This window comes from Falco punctatus (genome assembly GCF_963210335.1).
Source record: "Falco punctatus genome assembly, chromosome: 13".
Classification (NCBI taxonomy): Eukaryota; Metazoa; Chordata; class Aves; order Falconiformes; family Falconidae; genus Falco; species Falco punctatus.
In genome coordinates, this window is record NC_137593.1 from 24,742,421 (window position 1) to 24,756,146 (window position 13,726).

General features: G+C 42.5%; 1 protein-coding gene across 1 annotated transcript; it reads left to right on the plus strand.

Annotated features, from left to right (window-relative positions):
- The first annotated feature begins 143 nt into the window (after positions 1 to 143).
- On the plus strand, positions 144 to 13,666 carry PARL (presenilin associated rhomboid like). Its single transcript, XM_080409803.1, is given in 13 exon segments — positions 144 to 452; positions 455 to 483; positions 486 to 743; positions 745 to 803; positions 925 to 1,120; positions 1,273 to 1,413; positions 3,954 to 4,002; positions 5,931 to 6,026; positions 7,441 to 7,590; positions 8,058 to 8,128; positions 9,463 to 9,564; positions 11,420 to 11,517; positions 13,338 to 13,666. Coding segments are annotated over 13 exon segments (1,656 nt in total). The 5' UTR covers positions 144 to 163; the 3' UTR covers positions 13,456 to 13,666.
- The last annotated feature ends 60 nt before the right edge of the window (positions 13,667 to 13,726 follow it).

Below are 13,726 nucleotides of genomic sequence, written 5' to 3' on the forward strand. Positions count from 1 at the left end.
CCCTGCAGGCAGGAAGATGGCAGAGCAGCACAGCGCCCAGGCCTAGGAGCCCCGGCTGGTGGCACAGGGAGCACGGCACACCTGGGGGCACCCAGCGCCGGCGAGCACGGCCAAGAAGCCCAAGGAGGCTGCGGGGCGTGAGTGGGGCCATGCACAGCAGGCAATGGGCAGGCCGGGCAGAGGAGCAGATGCGGCGAGGCGCGGTGGGGTGAAGTGCGGCAACACGGCCGAGCAAGGCGAGGCTGAGGCTGCAGCCCCAGCTGCCTCCCTGCCTCCTGGGCCGCGGCAGGCTGAGCTCAGCATTAGGAGACAGGCTCTGTATATTCCAGAGGGCTTCTACAGAAAAGAATATATTAAGACCATGGAAACCCCCAATGGCACGGCGCCAAGGCTAGCCGCCGACGGAGCCCGGAGGCAAAGAGCTGCCACGCTCATCATGGCGGCCACAGGGGCTCGCGGCGCCACGCCCGCTATGGCGGGGCAGTGCCGGGGTGACCCTCTCGACATGGCGGCCGGGCCAGGACGCGGGGCAGATCCGACCCGCTGCCGGCCGTGCCCCCCGCCCCGGCACAGCGCCGGGAGCCCCGCGGGCGCCCACCGTGCTGAGCGGCCTGGCGGCGCGGAGGAGCCCCGGGGCCGCCCCGGGGGGTGTGAGCGAGCGGCTGCCCCGACCCCGCCGCCGGGCGCCCAAGGCAGCGCCCGCAAGATGGCGCCCGGCTGCCCCGGAAGGGCTCGGCGCGCGGGGAGGCGCCCAACATGGCGTGGCGGTGCTGGGCCCGCGCCTGCGGCCCGCGGCCGTACAGGTACGGCCGGGCCGGGGAGGGGGCGACGGCAGCGGGGGACCGGGGACCGGGGAGGGGGCGGCCGCGGGGGGCTGGCCGGGCGGCCGCGGCGGTGCTGACGGTCCGCGTCTTTCCCCAGCAGGCTGATGGTGCTGCTGGAACCGCGGCAGGGCTTCCGCCGGGCACGGCCGCGGCCCGAGGAGCCCCCCGCCGCCAGCGCCGCCGAGGCGCGGCCCGGCCCGCCGCCCCCGCGCCGCAGCCTCTGCCCGCCGCCGCCGCCCCGCGCTGGCCGCCCCTCGCCGCGCCGCCTGCTCAGGCCACTCCTCTTCGCCGTGGGGGTAAGTGGCTCGGGCCGGGGGCTGTGGGGCCGGCGGCGGGCCCTGGCTGTCAGCCGGGGCCGGGGAGCGAGGTGAGGCGGGGGCGAGCCCGGCTGCCTCGGCCGGGGCCGGGGCACGCCGCCTCGCGTTTGACTGTCCCCGCTGTGGCCCAGTTCACAGGCTCTGCCTTCGGATGCGCCGCCATCTGGCAGTACGAGTCGCTCAAGTCGCGGGTCCAGACCTATCTGGAGGAGGCGCGGGCGGACTGGCTGGACAAGATACGGCCGCAGAAGAGGGGCGACTTCAGGAAGCAGGTGGGGGCCCGGCCCGCCGGCACACGCGTGGGCCCCGCCGCGCCCCAGCACGGCCGCGGCCTGCTCCGGGGGGCACGCCTGGCCGCCGCCCCGGCAGCCTTTCGGGCTGCTCTGCACCTTGGAGAAATAACAGCTTCTCTGCAAATTGCAGCAGATGCGTCTCTTTATGAGAAAGACAGATAGAATTCGTTCTAGAAGACTGTAACTGGCAATATTTGCAGTGGCTACACTGGGGAAAAAGACCGTCTTCACCCTGAAATGTGGGGAAGATGGGTCAGTAGTAGCAGCTTGCGTATCTAAACTTGGTACCTTTTGCTTTTTCACTATAAAAAAACACCCAAACTATTCTTGCTGCATCTAAGCGTTCTCAAAATGACTGTGGGTTCCCAGATTGGACAGAGCTAGCTTAAATTCTGAACCTTAAGCGTGAGATTTTTTTAATGCTCTGGCTCCTGAAAAGCAGTTGTATTTTCAGCCTTCACAAATATGAGGGTTTAGAGAGCTTTTTCAGTTTGAGAGCTGACATTTCATTGCAAGTAGTTTGGGTAGTAAGAGCAACGCAAGTGCTGCAAGACTTACTAGACATCTAGGTGACATCCCAAAAGTATCACTCGTTTAGTTTTTAATGAGGTGCACACAAAACTAACTAAACATGCATGTATGTTTTACCTTTGTTTCAAGGTTACTGTTGTGGCTTGTGGTAGACCAGGCATGATTACTCTTCCAGGTCTGCTTGTTGAAGGGAGGTGGGGCTGTATGTGGAGCTAGAGTAACACAGGGTCCTGTGTAGGACGCAGAGGAGGTTTTGCAATGTGTGTTGCATGCACTCTGGCACCACTTTTGACATGGGCATGTGTTGTGGGTTAGCCCTGGTGGGCAGCTAAGTGCCACACAGCTGCTCTCTCAGTTCCCCCACAAACCCTTAGTGGGATGGGGGAAGAGGAAAGGAACATTAAAAGCAAGAAAACTGGGGGTAAAGATAAAACAATAACCAAAAAATTGTTTGGTAAGTGGGAGGACAGAGAAGAACACAAAACAAGTGATGCAAAGGCAGTCACTCATAGTCTCCTGTGGGGGGGCCAATGCTTGGCCAGTTCATGAGCAAAAGATGACTAAACCTCCTAAAATCCCTTCTTTTTCCTTTTATTGATGAGCATGATAGTATATGGTGTGGAATATCTCTGGTTAGCTTGGGTCATCTGCCCAGTTATATCCCCTCCCAGTTTATTGCACACCCCTAGTCTATTCACTGCAGGGGCAGAGTGAGAAATGGAAAAGATCTTTTGATACTGTGCAAACACTGTTCAGCAAAAGCTAGAACATTAGTGTGTTGCCGGTACTGTTTTAGTCAAAAACATAAAACACAGCACCATGTATGAGCTCCTATAAAGAAAACTAATTATACCCTAGCCAGGCCCAGTACAGCATGCTTTCTTGCTCATTGTTTATGAACCGCAGGTGAGATTATGATTGTAACTTAATATTTTAAATAATTTTGGTTTTATACTTTTGTTTTCCTTCAAAACCTGAAGGGAAAGATCTCATAATCAGCTATCCAAAAAGTAAAACAAAATTAACCTGTTGTTAATAGGCTTAAAATCCCAATCCCTATCTTCAACTGGTTAAGTTCTATTTTAAAAGTTCAGGATCCCCCAATAGTTTCTGAGGGCATCTGCTTCCTGTACTGTAGAAAAATCATGTTTGTTTAGTGTTCATATACTGGAGAACTTTGTAGGAAATAACTGGTATTGGTATCCTGTGCCAGAGAATTAAACAAAAAAACGCAATGAAGTTGTTACTGTGGTAACGAATAGTGAATTATTTGTTTCATACAGCATTATTTCCCCCTGCCTCCAACCTACAGATAATTTTTATGACATCGTCCCGATCAATCTGGTTGGAAGGTCATTGAGCTATCAATGAAATATTTGTCCAAAATTATTCTGAAAGCTGAGGAAGAGAAAAGGGGGTGGAAGTTGTCTGTGGGCTGACTACACTCAAAATAAACTTTTTCAGGGGTTTTAAACTTGGAGGAGGGCTGGGTGAGCTGGACGCAAGAGGGAATGGATTCCACATCTTGTGAGCCACTTCTGCAAAAGTGACCCTGGCACAAAAGTGGAATCTCTCAAAGGTGGGTGGTGTAATGTTAGACAGCATTAGGGTGAGGCTTAGTCGAGGCAGGATTTATGCTAACTTTGGCTAATCTGCTAAAGTAAGCATTATGGGTTAGATCCTTACTTAGTACAGGCAGAGTTAAACCCATGGAATTGTGTAAAATAAATAAATAAAATCCCATCCTTCTTGAAGAAACTCTTCATCTGTGTTGGGATATTTTATAAAGAGGGTAGGTAACTATTCATGAGTAAGGAAATGCCAACTTGAAAGGCTAAACCAATCAGAAATAAAAAAGTTTAAACCCGATTTACTTAAGAGATTCCAAACAAATGCTTTCTGTTCTTAAAAAGGTAGCGCTGTACCTGACTGTTTCTGAAACTGCAAATACTCTGCAGTGGCATTGATGTACGACAATTCCGTTCCAGGTTAACAGCTGGTGGAATAACCTGACTGAGGGTCAGCGGACTGTGACAGGTTTGTGTTAGCTTACAAGTATTAGGCATTCACAGGAAGAGAAATATGGCAAACAGGTACAGTATGTTAAAACAGATGGCTTTCATATCACGTTTAGGTTGTTAGGCCTTGCAAAGCATGTATAAGTTTATACCTGCACCACACTATTTCTGCTACACTTCCTTGCACAAACTCTTTTTTGTATGCATTAAAGAAATTCCTATGCATCTGTACGAGAGAGGGTGAAGGATTAACTAGAATCCTTTCCCAGTGACGTTTTTCTCAGGAACTGTGAAAACCAGCAAAAGCTTTCAGAAGGAACAGGCATTTATATTCCACTGGTATGTGGAAGTAAAATTCCCTAATAGTTGCATCTTGTCTGCAGGATGATGTATGTAAAAAGCAAAAAAAAAAGCTTGTGAGCTTTCCTTTCATTATGATATAGTTTTGATTGGTTAGCTTAACGTCACTTGAAGTCCCCAAGGTAAATGTAATGTGTGGAGAGAAACGGATAAGAATTTGATTCAAATCCAAATGATATAGCTGAGCCATACCCGCTGTTACGTATTCTATGTTAAGTATTTATTGAATCTATATTAGTAGGTGGTTAGCATCAGGTTACTTAAATGTTATTTCCATGTCATTTACTTTTCTACAGAAGCGTTTTAGAAAAAAATTTGCAGGCAATATACTCTTTGATGAGTTGACTCCCAGTCTGAGAATAGATTGCATAAGTGCTAAATGTTTTGGGCAAAAATAATCTCAGACCACTCAATTTACAAGTGCTGTCATGAATTTTTGTATAATGCTTTGAATTGCTCTTCGACATGCAAACCAGGTCACGAAGCAGATAGAAATATGGCATTTGGGGCAGGGGTCGTGAAGTTTGATTATGCGCTCTCTAGAGTGTCCCTCAACATCTAGTTGATCTAACAAGCAATACAAACTCTAGCTGGTAGACCCTGAGCTGTTCAGCTACTCGCCTCGCCCTTCATTGCTTATTGCACTGAAATAGTTGACAGTTTTGTAATGTTTTGGTTTAGCATGCAGGGAAAATATTTCCTCTAATAAAAGAGCATGGTGAAACAGGATGGAGCATCAAAAGACAAGATAATTGAAATGTTGATTCTAGGATTTATGTATCATAGCTTTCCACAGTTCTTACATTTTGTTGCAAACTTAATTATGTGACATTTACCACTATGTAAGGAATCACAATTATTTTCCTCTTTAATGTTTCTAGTTGTTATAAAACATTTTAAATACCTGAATGCTTGGATAGAAATAGAGAAGGCGCTTTAAACAGGAAATGATGAATTGCATCATTATGTTTCTAATAAGTAAGATTGCAGTAAACATCTGTAAAGTAAAAAGCTGCATGTTTGCTGTCTCCCAAAGGTGACTATGGCATAACAAAGCCAACTCAATTTTTAAGTTTGATCTGTAAACGTTATCTTTACAATTCCCTCAAAACCAAAACTCCCAGAAAAATGGACAGGATATGTACTGTGTGTTTTTATGGTTCCCTGTGTCTGCTCCCCTCCATGCGCAGCTAAATGCAACCGTGCAGCAGATCAGTGGCATTTGGGAATAAACAGCTAGAGAGGGAACAAATGGGACCTCCTAAGCTGGCTGCTGTTTCATTGGTTCTACAGTGAAACAGAAGTTTGAGACGATCCTTTGAATGTCTTCAGATTTTCTGGACTGTTGCATTCATTGCACTTAAACCAGTAACAATTAGATGTCGTATTTCGGAAGGACTTCCACTGTATAAATCTAGCTTCTGGTATTTTTCTTTGCTTTTTCTAAACTCTACTGCTTTTAATGGAATAGTGAAGAAAGAGGATGATTCTTGTAAGCTTACTTTTGAATGCTTGTTTACAGTAAGCATTATGGTGTGTTATATTAATAATTTTCTTTTATACTTTTTTTTCCTCCCCTCTTGATAGGTATTATAGCTGCAAATGTCTTTGTGTTCTGTTTATGGAGGCTGCCTGGCATGCGACGGATTATGTTTACATATTTCACTTCAGATCCATCCTCCAGTAAGTGAACAGTCATGTGGATAACTTTTCTACGTTGGGATGTGATTGAACTAATGATAATTAGGAATTGATGTAGTTGATCATACTGCAGAAACTTCAGATGATGCATGGCTTGTAGCTCCCATCACCCACGAGCGATCTCAATCCTACCCAAACACATCATTCTGTCTAGACAGTAACTGGTTTGAGGGTAGAAAAAAAAAAGTTAGAGGATTGTGGGTTTTTTTAAACAAACAAAACTGGTGCTTTTCTAAATATTGTCAAAACCTGCTCGTTGGCCTTTTACTGCATTCAGTAGGATGCAGCTCCTGCCTTTGTGAAGGTGAAGAGGCACTTCTCCCAGTGATAACAACCCCTGCTGCTTTCCTGGACAGAATGTGAATCGTGCCATGCTTTGGGAAGGAGGAAAATAAATTGTACTGTGTAATGCTGTTCAAAAATTACACTCAAATGTGATTTTATTCCCCGCCCCCCCATCCCTGGCAGTGTTTTGTGGGATGCTGATAGAACAGTCATCAGTCACATGCATGTGTGCTTTTGTCAATAGACAAACATTAGTCTGTATGTTATGTACGGAGTCCTTGTTTCAAAGCTGTGCTTTGAGTCACATTAAAAAAAGAAAAAAACCACACATGCAAACTTGGCTTTCACTGTGGAATGTTTTGAAGAGGTTAACTTAGGAAAGCAGGTTGCTGGTATTTAATGGCAGAACAATTAGTTTTCATTTCTACAGTAAAGAATTAAAAGGACAAACATGCATTAGGAGAGTACTTTATGCTGTCCTCTTAGTTTCTGCCAAAAAAGTGGAAACCCAAGCAATTCTCCACATGCACTCCAAAGCTAAGGATAGCTGTTACCCAAATCTGAGCATCAGTCACCCCAAAAACTATTTTAAATAATATTGACCTTCAAACCTTTTAATTGGCTTTTTTGCATTTTCAAGGCCGCTGTTTCAGTGAGGAGAGCTAGTAGCTTTCTGAAAAGAAGACTAGTTTTTCTTTATGAGTCCATCTCTGTAGCAACATAATTTTATATAGATGCTCGGATAATTAACATTAAAAATCTTTCACCGCATACATACATAAATAAAATCTTTTTTTCCTTTCCAAAGCACAGGAGTTTTGTCATAAGATAAATGTTTTATATGAAACATTCCCCAGTAGGTAATTAAGGCTTTCTAAAGTAGCTGTACAGCTTGCATACCTGTAGGGCATGTGTTCTACCTTTCAAAAAGTATTGTGTAGAATTTGAAGTTTGTTACATTTCTGGGCTTATTACTTAGCTTGTATTTAAGAATTCTAAACATAATTAGCCTCTATTATCTTGATAAATTTCTATTCTGCATTGCATGCAAGTTGAAGCCAATTGGAACACTGACTTTTTTTGCTTCAGTAATTGTTTTTCTCTTTTGTAGGAGCCCTCTGTTCTCCCATGCTGCTCTCTACATTTAGTCACTTCTCTCTATTCCACATGGCAGCAAATATGTATGTTTTATGGAGTTTTTCCAGCAGCATTGTCTCTCTTCTGGGATGTGAGCAGTTCATTGCAGTATATCTTTCTGCTGGTAATGTTAAAATAGTACTTATATATCTTTACAACACTTTAAAAAATATAAATATGTATTCGTGCAAGTAAAGTGTGTACATGGTTAATAGATGTATGATGGCAGGTGGCCATTGCTTAGGCCCACTTACTGCTCTATACTAACTGCAGTACTTACTTGCTGTCATACAGAATTTTGATGGGTTTAAGACACTGGGCTTCAAAATACATGACAATACAAATATTTGGTTTTAATTCATGCGTAGCTACCAAAATAAAATAGCTTTTAATATAGACTCATGGGAGTTCTGTGGGAAAAGATGACAGTTGATTCAAGTTAAAACAAACAAAAATACCCCAAAACAACAACAAAAACCCCACAGCACCTACACTAGCTTCTTTAGGAAGATGTTCAGGTAACACTGTTGCACTTTCTGATGCTTGTCTGCATTGCTGACATTGTTTTCAGTAGTCTTTTTTACTTCCTAGGAGTTATCTCCACTTTTGTCAGTTATGTCGCTAAAATGGCCACTGGAAGGTTTGAACCATCCCTTGGAGCTGTAAGTATCTCAGAATATGGGAGACCTTCTAATGATCTCTGAAGCTATTTTCGCTGCCTGTTGTATTCTTTAACCTGCTTAAAAGCCAAGAATATATTTGGGATAATGGAAACTGGGAAAGTTTACCAAACCCAAGTAACCAGGCTGTGATTCCTATGCAAGAACTTGCCTATTCTTCAATTATGTTGACTGTGTTGCAGCAGCAGCCCAGAACTAATGCCACTTAATGCTAATGGCTTGTAAATGAGTACTTAACAGCAGGAGCTCCTGTCACTGAGCAGATATTTCAGTTCTATAACTTATTTCATAAATGTTGTTTTGTAATTGTGTATCAATCTGCTTTAATTGAAAATAGAATATTTTAGAAAGAGTGAATGTAATTAGACAATCAGAATCAGCATGTGATACTAGTGGAAGCTGTAGGGCGTGCTGTGCAGAAAGGGCTGCACTCCTGCCAAAAGTCTCACAGTATAAAAGAGACAAGGCAGGCTGAGGAGGTGGTGGTGTCTGTTCTTTACAAGTACTTTTAGTAGTAGAACATTTTAAAACACTTAACTTGCTATACATTTGAGGTGAGCCTAGCCATTTACCAAGTTCTAAAGGCTTCTTAACTTTACTGAATAATGTTGATAAAAGCCAAAAGTCAGATTCTTATTTTTCAATTGCAATGAAAAAATCCACTGAGCTGTCCCAAAGTTAGCATTTTCGGTAGTGCTCTCTATGGATTGTCCCTTTATCTTGTGAATTAACTATACCTGGAGCAAGTTACTTCCCATTCGTCTTACTGATCTGAAGTTACTGAAATTGCCACACATAACATTAGTTTACTGTATTTGCAGCCTTTCCATTGAGATGTTTCATGGATACAAAAGCCCATGGTCAGTTCAGTACAGACCAGGGAATTGCTTGTTTCATTGACAAAAGATTTTTGTCCTTGTCCATCTGTTATTTTCCTTGTTTTGGTACAAGCTTCAGAATGATTCCCTTCATCTGAAATGTCTGTGTTTGATTAATACGATTTCTAGGGTTTCTGGGGAAAAAGCATATTAACATAAACTGTTACCATAAAAATCAGGGAGGTTATTTCTTACATAAGAGCATCTGAGGGCTATTTTTTTCCACAGTATTTATGATTTCAGATATTTAAATTAAATAAGGGTGTCTTGTTCTATTTTTGTTCTGAACTTTGCTGTGGTGCTTTTTACTTTGAGGTTTACCACAGGGACGCGTTTGAAAATAAAAGAAAAAAAGGAAAACATGTTCACATGCAGAAAAATAAATTTTCCTTTATGTAACATCTCGGCTTACTTTTGTCTGTTTTAATGTGTTTACAGTCAGGAGCTATAATGACTGTCCTTGCAGCCGTATGTGCAAAGATGCCAGAAGCAAAACTAGCCATCATATTTCTTCCAATGTTCACATTTACAGCAGGAAATGTAAGTGCCTTTGAACTTCAAAGAAATCCTACTCTTTAAACATTTTTCCCGTACCTCTCCAGTATCTGAGCGTGTGTCCTCTTCGTTTGTGTTTCCAAGCTGTTAATTTTATTTTGAACGAGAATACAGGTCATGGAAGTCCTGGAGACTGGTTCTGAATTGTTGCAGACTAGCACAGTCATGACACAAGTGTGTAGTGATTTTTAGATTTATCCCAAATTCCATCCTCCATGGATCTGTTTCAAATCTGATACTGAGAGGTGAAGGAGGTTGGGAGGGACTTGGATGCACCTGTCTGAGGAGATGGGCACACACATATACTGTTCTTTCTGTGACAGGTGATATTTTTTTATAGCAGCGCTCGTTAACAGGCTAATCTAATACTGATACAGTCTTTCTGAAGAAAAATTTATCACAATGAGAAACACAGAATTTCACTTCTCAAGGGAAATAACATTTCAGCCCTGGAGGACTACCTGCTGCCTCATTTGGATTCATACCATCTTTTGATACTTCCAACAACACTGCTGGGATTAGAAATAAACTACTGAGTCTTTTCTTCATATGTAGTACCAGGACTCCTTCTTTGTTTCATTAAGTTCTTTTAAGCACGTCCAGTGCCCCATTTAAGAAAAACATCTCATGTACGTCTTGACTTTAATCATCTTAATCATCTTTGGTCTACTAAAGTTGTTTTACTGTTTTAATTTAAGCGGTTAAGCTTTGTCATTTGAAGATCATGAGATTTAATATTTTTTTTTGTAGTTGAAGCTTACAGATTTGAAAAAGCGTTCTTAGATGTAGCTTCTGCTTGAGTGGACCTGTTTTTTTGCATGCTACCCTTTAACTGGATCTTTCCTAAAAAAGATTGCCTGGGTAGAAATATTGTCAGAGCCACAGAGAGCATTGTCATGAGGAAGTACTCCTTGCAGCAGTAAAACAAGAGCAGCGTTGGCTATTGTAATATAAATGTTGGAATGATTTTAGCCCTACTGTATAATTGTATTTCTAAGCTTTATGTACTCCTTTAGCCTACCTTACGTACACTGTAATCAGCTTTTAAAATAAACAAGCCAATGTGGCACAATGCAGCTGCTATTCTAACACATACGCTTAAGGAAAGAAATCCTAAAAGTAACATTTCATCCTAACATTAAATCTGTTGGTCTTTTTGGAATGAGGTGTTTGGTGAAATTTTGCATAATTACAGTTATGGTGGTTTGTGTCTCCTGAGGATGTGTGCTGTGGCTCACGCTGTTTCCAGTTGTTCACCATCATCCTGATTTTCTACCTGCCAATGGATATGTCATTTAGGAGAGTGTAATGATGAATTTTTATCAGATAAGATGACAGGGATACTGCCCCACATGTTCCATCCACTAAAGGGTTGTGCTGGGGAGGACACATGCACATAAATCTAAGCTATGTCATAATTAGTGAATGAGAATGTTGCAATTACATCTTTTGTGGTGTCTTTTATTGCATGTACTCTTTCAAGTAACTTCCTTTTTTCTTTTTTCTGACCTGAGTTTGGAATGTATGTGTAGCTTTAGAAATGAAGATTGGAAGAGACTTGAGTATTTGAAAAGGGTACATTCCTACCCCACAACATTCTGTAGCTGCTCGTGTCTGTGTTTTGACAGCACAGTACAGCTAAGCACCGAGTCTGTTGTTTTAAAACAGCTTGGTTTTGTTTAGTTGTTTGGCTTTTTTACAGTGATTGCTTTCCCATAAAATTTATGTGATGCTTTACGATCCCAGATTTTTACTTTCTGCCTGAATAGGAAATGCTGTTATCAGTGACCATTATATGCTGTGACTGATGCTCTCCATTCCATATTCTGTTCCTTTCCAGGCTTTAAAAGCCATAATTGCGTTTGACACTGCAGGGCTTGCTCTAGGCTGGAGACTTTTTGACCATGCTGCACATCTCGGGGGAGCTCTCTTTGGAATGTAAGTCTGTATTTACTAACTTCTGTTTGTTTCATGTTTAAATTCATCCTGTGATTTTTTTCCTCTTCCTTTTATCTCTGAAGTATGGAGTTTTTATGGAAAGTTATCTGAAGTAGCACTGAAGACAACTCAGTCTTTTCCTTGTAGTGCTATAAAACTGTGCAGGAAAACTTAACAGATGCTTAGAACTGAAAGAAATTGAGTTGAACTGCCTTAGAATGATAGATTAGATGTCAGGTTGTTCTGTCACCATAACCCGGGCTGGCTGTCTCTGTCCTGCTCCCCCCAGCACACTGAAGAGAGCTACAAGGCAGGAAAGATTCTCACAAAACACAGCATGGACAAATTAAAATAACTTTAGAATTAAACTGCTGAGAAAATTTCTTTGTCTCAGTGTTCTCCCCCTAATTGCCAATTTAGAGCGCGCTGCAGAGTTAGTATAAACTCAGGCCACATTCCTTCGAGCAGCATCTACTGCTGTTTCTCAGTGCTGCTGTGTTGTCTTTGTGTGGAGCCTTCTTAATTGGGAAGAAGTACTAGAAATCAGGTTGCAGGAAACAGTTCTGCATTGTTCCATGTTTGAACTACATTACCCAATGAGGTTTTCCCCTCCTATCTGATTGCAGTGTTGTTTTAATTTGTGCGCTTATTGCTAAGAGTATTTTTAAATGGTTTATGTAGGCATTTTAAAAGCTTACCTGAGATTTAACTAGGCCAGACAAAGTGCAGGTGGAAGACTATTTGGTCTATGAACGTATTTGCTATTTCTTAGCTTCGGTGTCAGTAAGTTCTGTGCTGCACAGTCTCCTTTTCCCCCCTTCTCTGGCATCATAGATGCATTTGACGTAGTCTTGCTGATTCACAACTGCTTTCTGCCATGGTGTATCTGTATCAGCTTGTTCATTATAATGCACATAATAGGATAGCAGTTGCAGTAAAAATTGTTTTGACTTGGCAAGTGTCTTGCCTTCCTCACCTACATAGGTTCTACCTATATGTTCTACTCTGATCATTTTGGTCACTTCATCCTAAAACAGGGCCCCTAATTAGGGCATATGGCCAATGAATGGCCAAAGTAGTCTCTGTACATTGCCTCACAGACAATTGCCTGCTTTAGAAAGCAGCTATATGATTTAAAGGAATGGCCAGTTTACCTAGCGCTGGCTGATACGGCTCATGTAAATGTAAAAGTGTTTTTGTTGTTCAGGACGGGGGTGTGATGTTAGGTTTGTGGGAGACCCTTCAACCTGTTTCCATGCAGTTGCTTCCCTTCTCACCTCTTCTCTCTGCCATAACCTCCCTTGCTTAATCACTTATTTTAATATTCATATATCAGCATTTATAGTTCTCTGTGAGTGTAAATTAAGCTAGAACACTTTGCTAGATTAAATCTTCATTTAGATGGTTACAGAAGAAAAGGCACTTTGAATGGAATGTGGCTGTTCATTATGGGACAGTTGTATTTACATATGAGAAAAATACTTGGTGTTATTGGTAAAGATTACCATAAGCAACAGTAGTGTTTTTAACAGTCTTTTAAATGGAAATAGAAGTAGAAATGAAAGCATGAAAGTAAAGGCATGAAAACCATTCATTCTCAGTACTGAGTCAAGCGAGAACACAAAGAGGTTAACGATTAGGAGTCGAGAGAACAAGTGGCTTGCCTGTCATTGCTGCTTTCCAAAAATGTTGTTCTTACTGCCTCAGTTTTTCTTGTCTCCTATACTAAGCATTTGTGTCACTTGCATTTAGTGATGCGTCTTTTCCTTAGATACAGAGGAAAGTTGGAGTTAAGTTTTAACTCATTTTTTCTTTCTCAGATGGTACATAACTTACGGCCATGAGCTCATATGGAAGAACAGAGAACCACTGGTGAAGGCTTGGCATGAAATGAGGACAAAGAATGCAGGAAAGGGAGGAGGTGGAAGATCTAACTGATTCTGATCCTAGGGATTCCTGGTGCCCGAGTGGTGTATTACTTGAAGACCTGTCTTCAGATTGGTGTTGAAGGTTTTTTTGCTACTCCACGTTAAGCCTCTAAGGAGCTGAAGTTTCTGTTGTAAACTACAGTTACAAAAATGCATATCAATAGAAAATGAACTCTTGACAAAGGTGGAACAATAAAGGTTTTTATCCTATTGCTTTCTGAGGTAACAGTCTGCATTACCTTTCTTAAAGGAGAATGAAAAAAAAAGCTTTCCAATGAAGT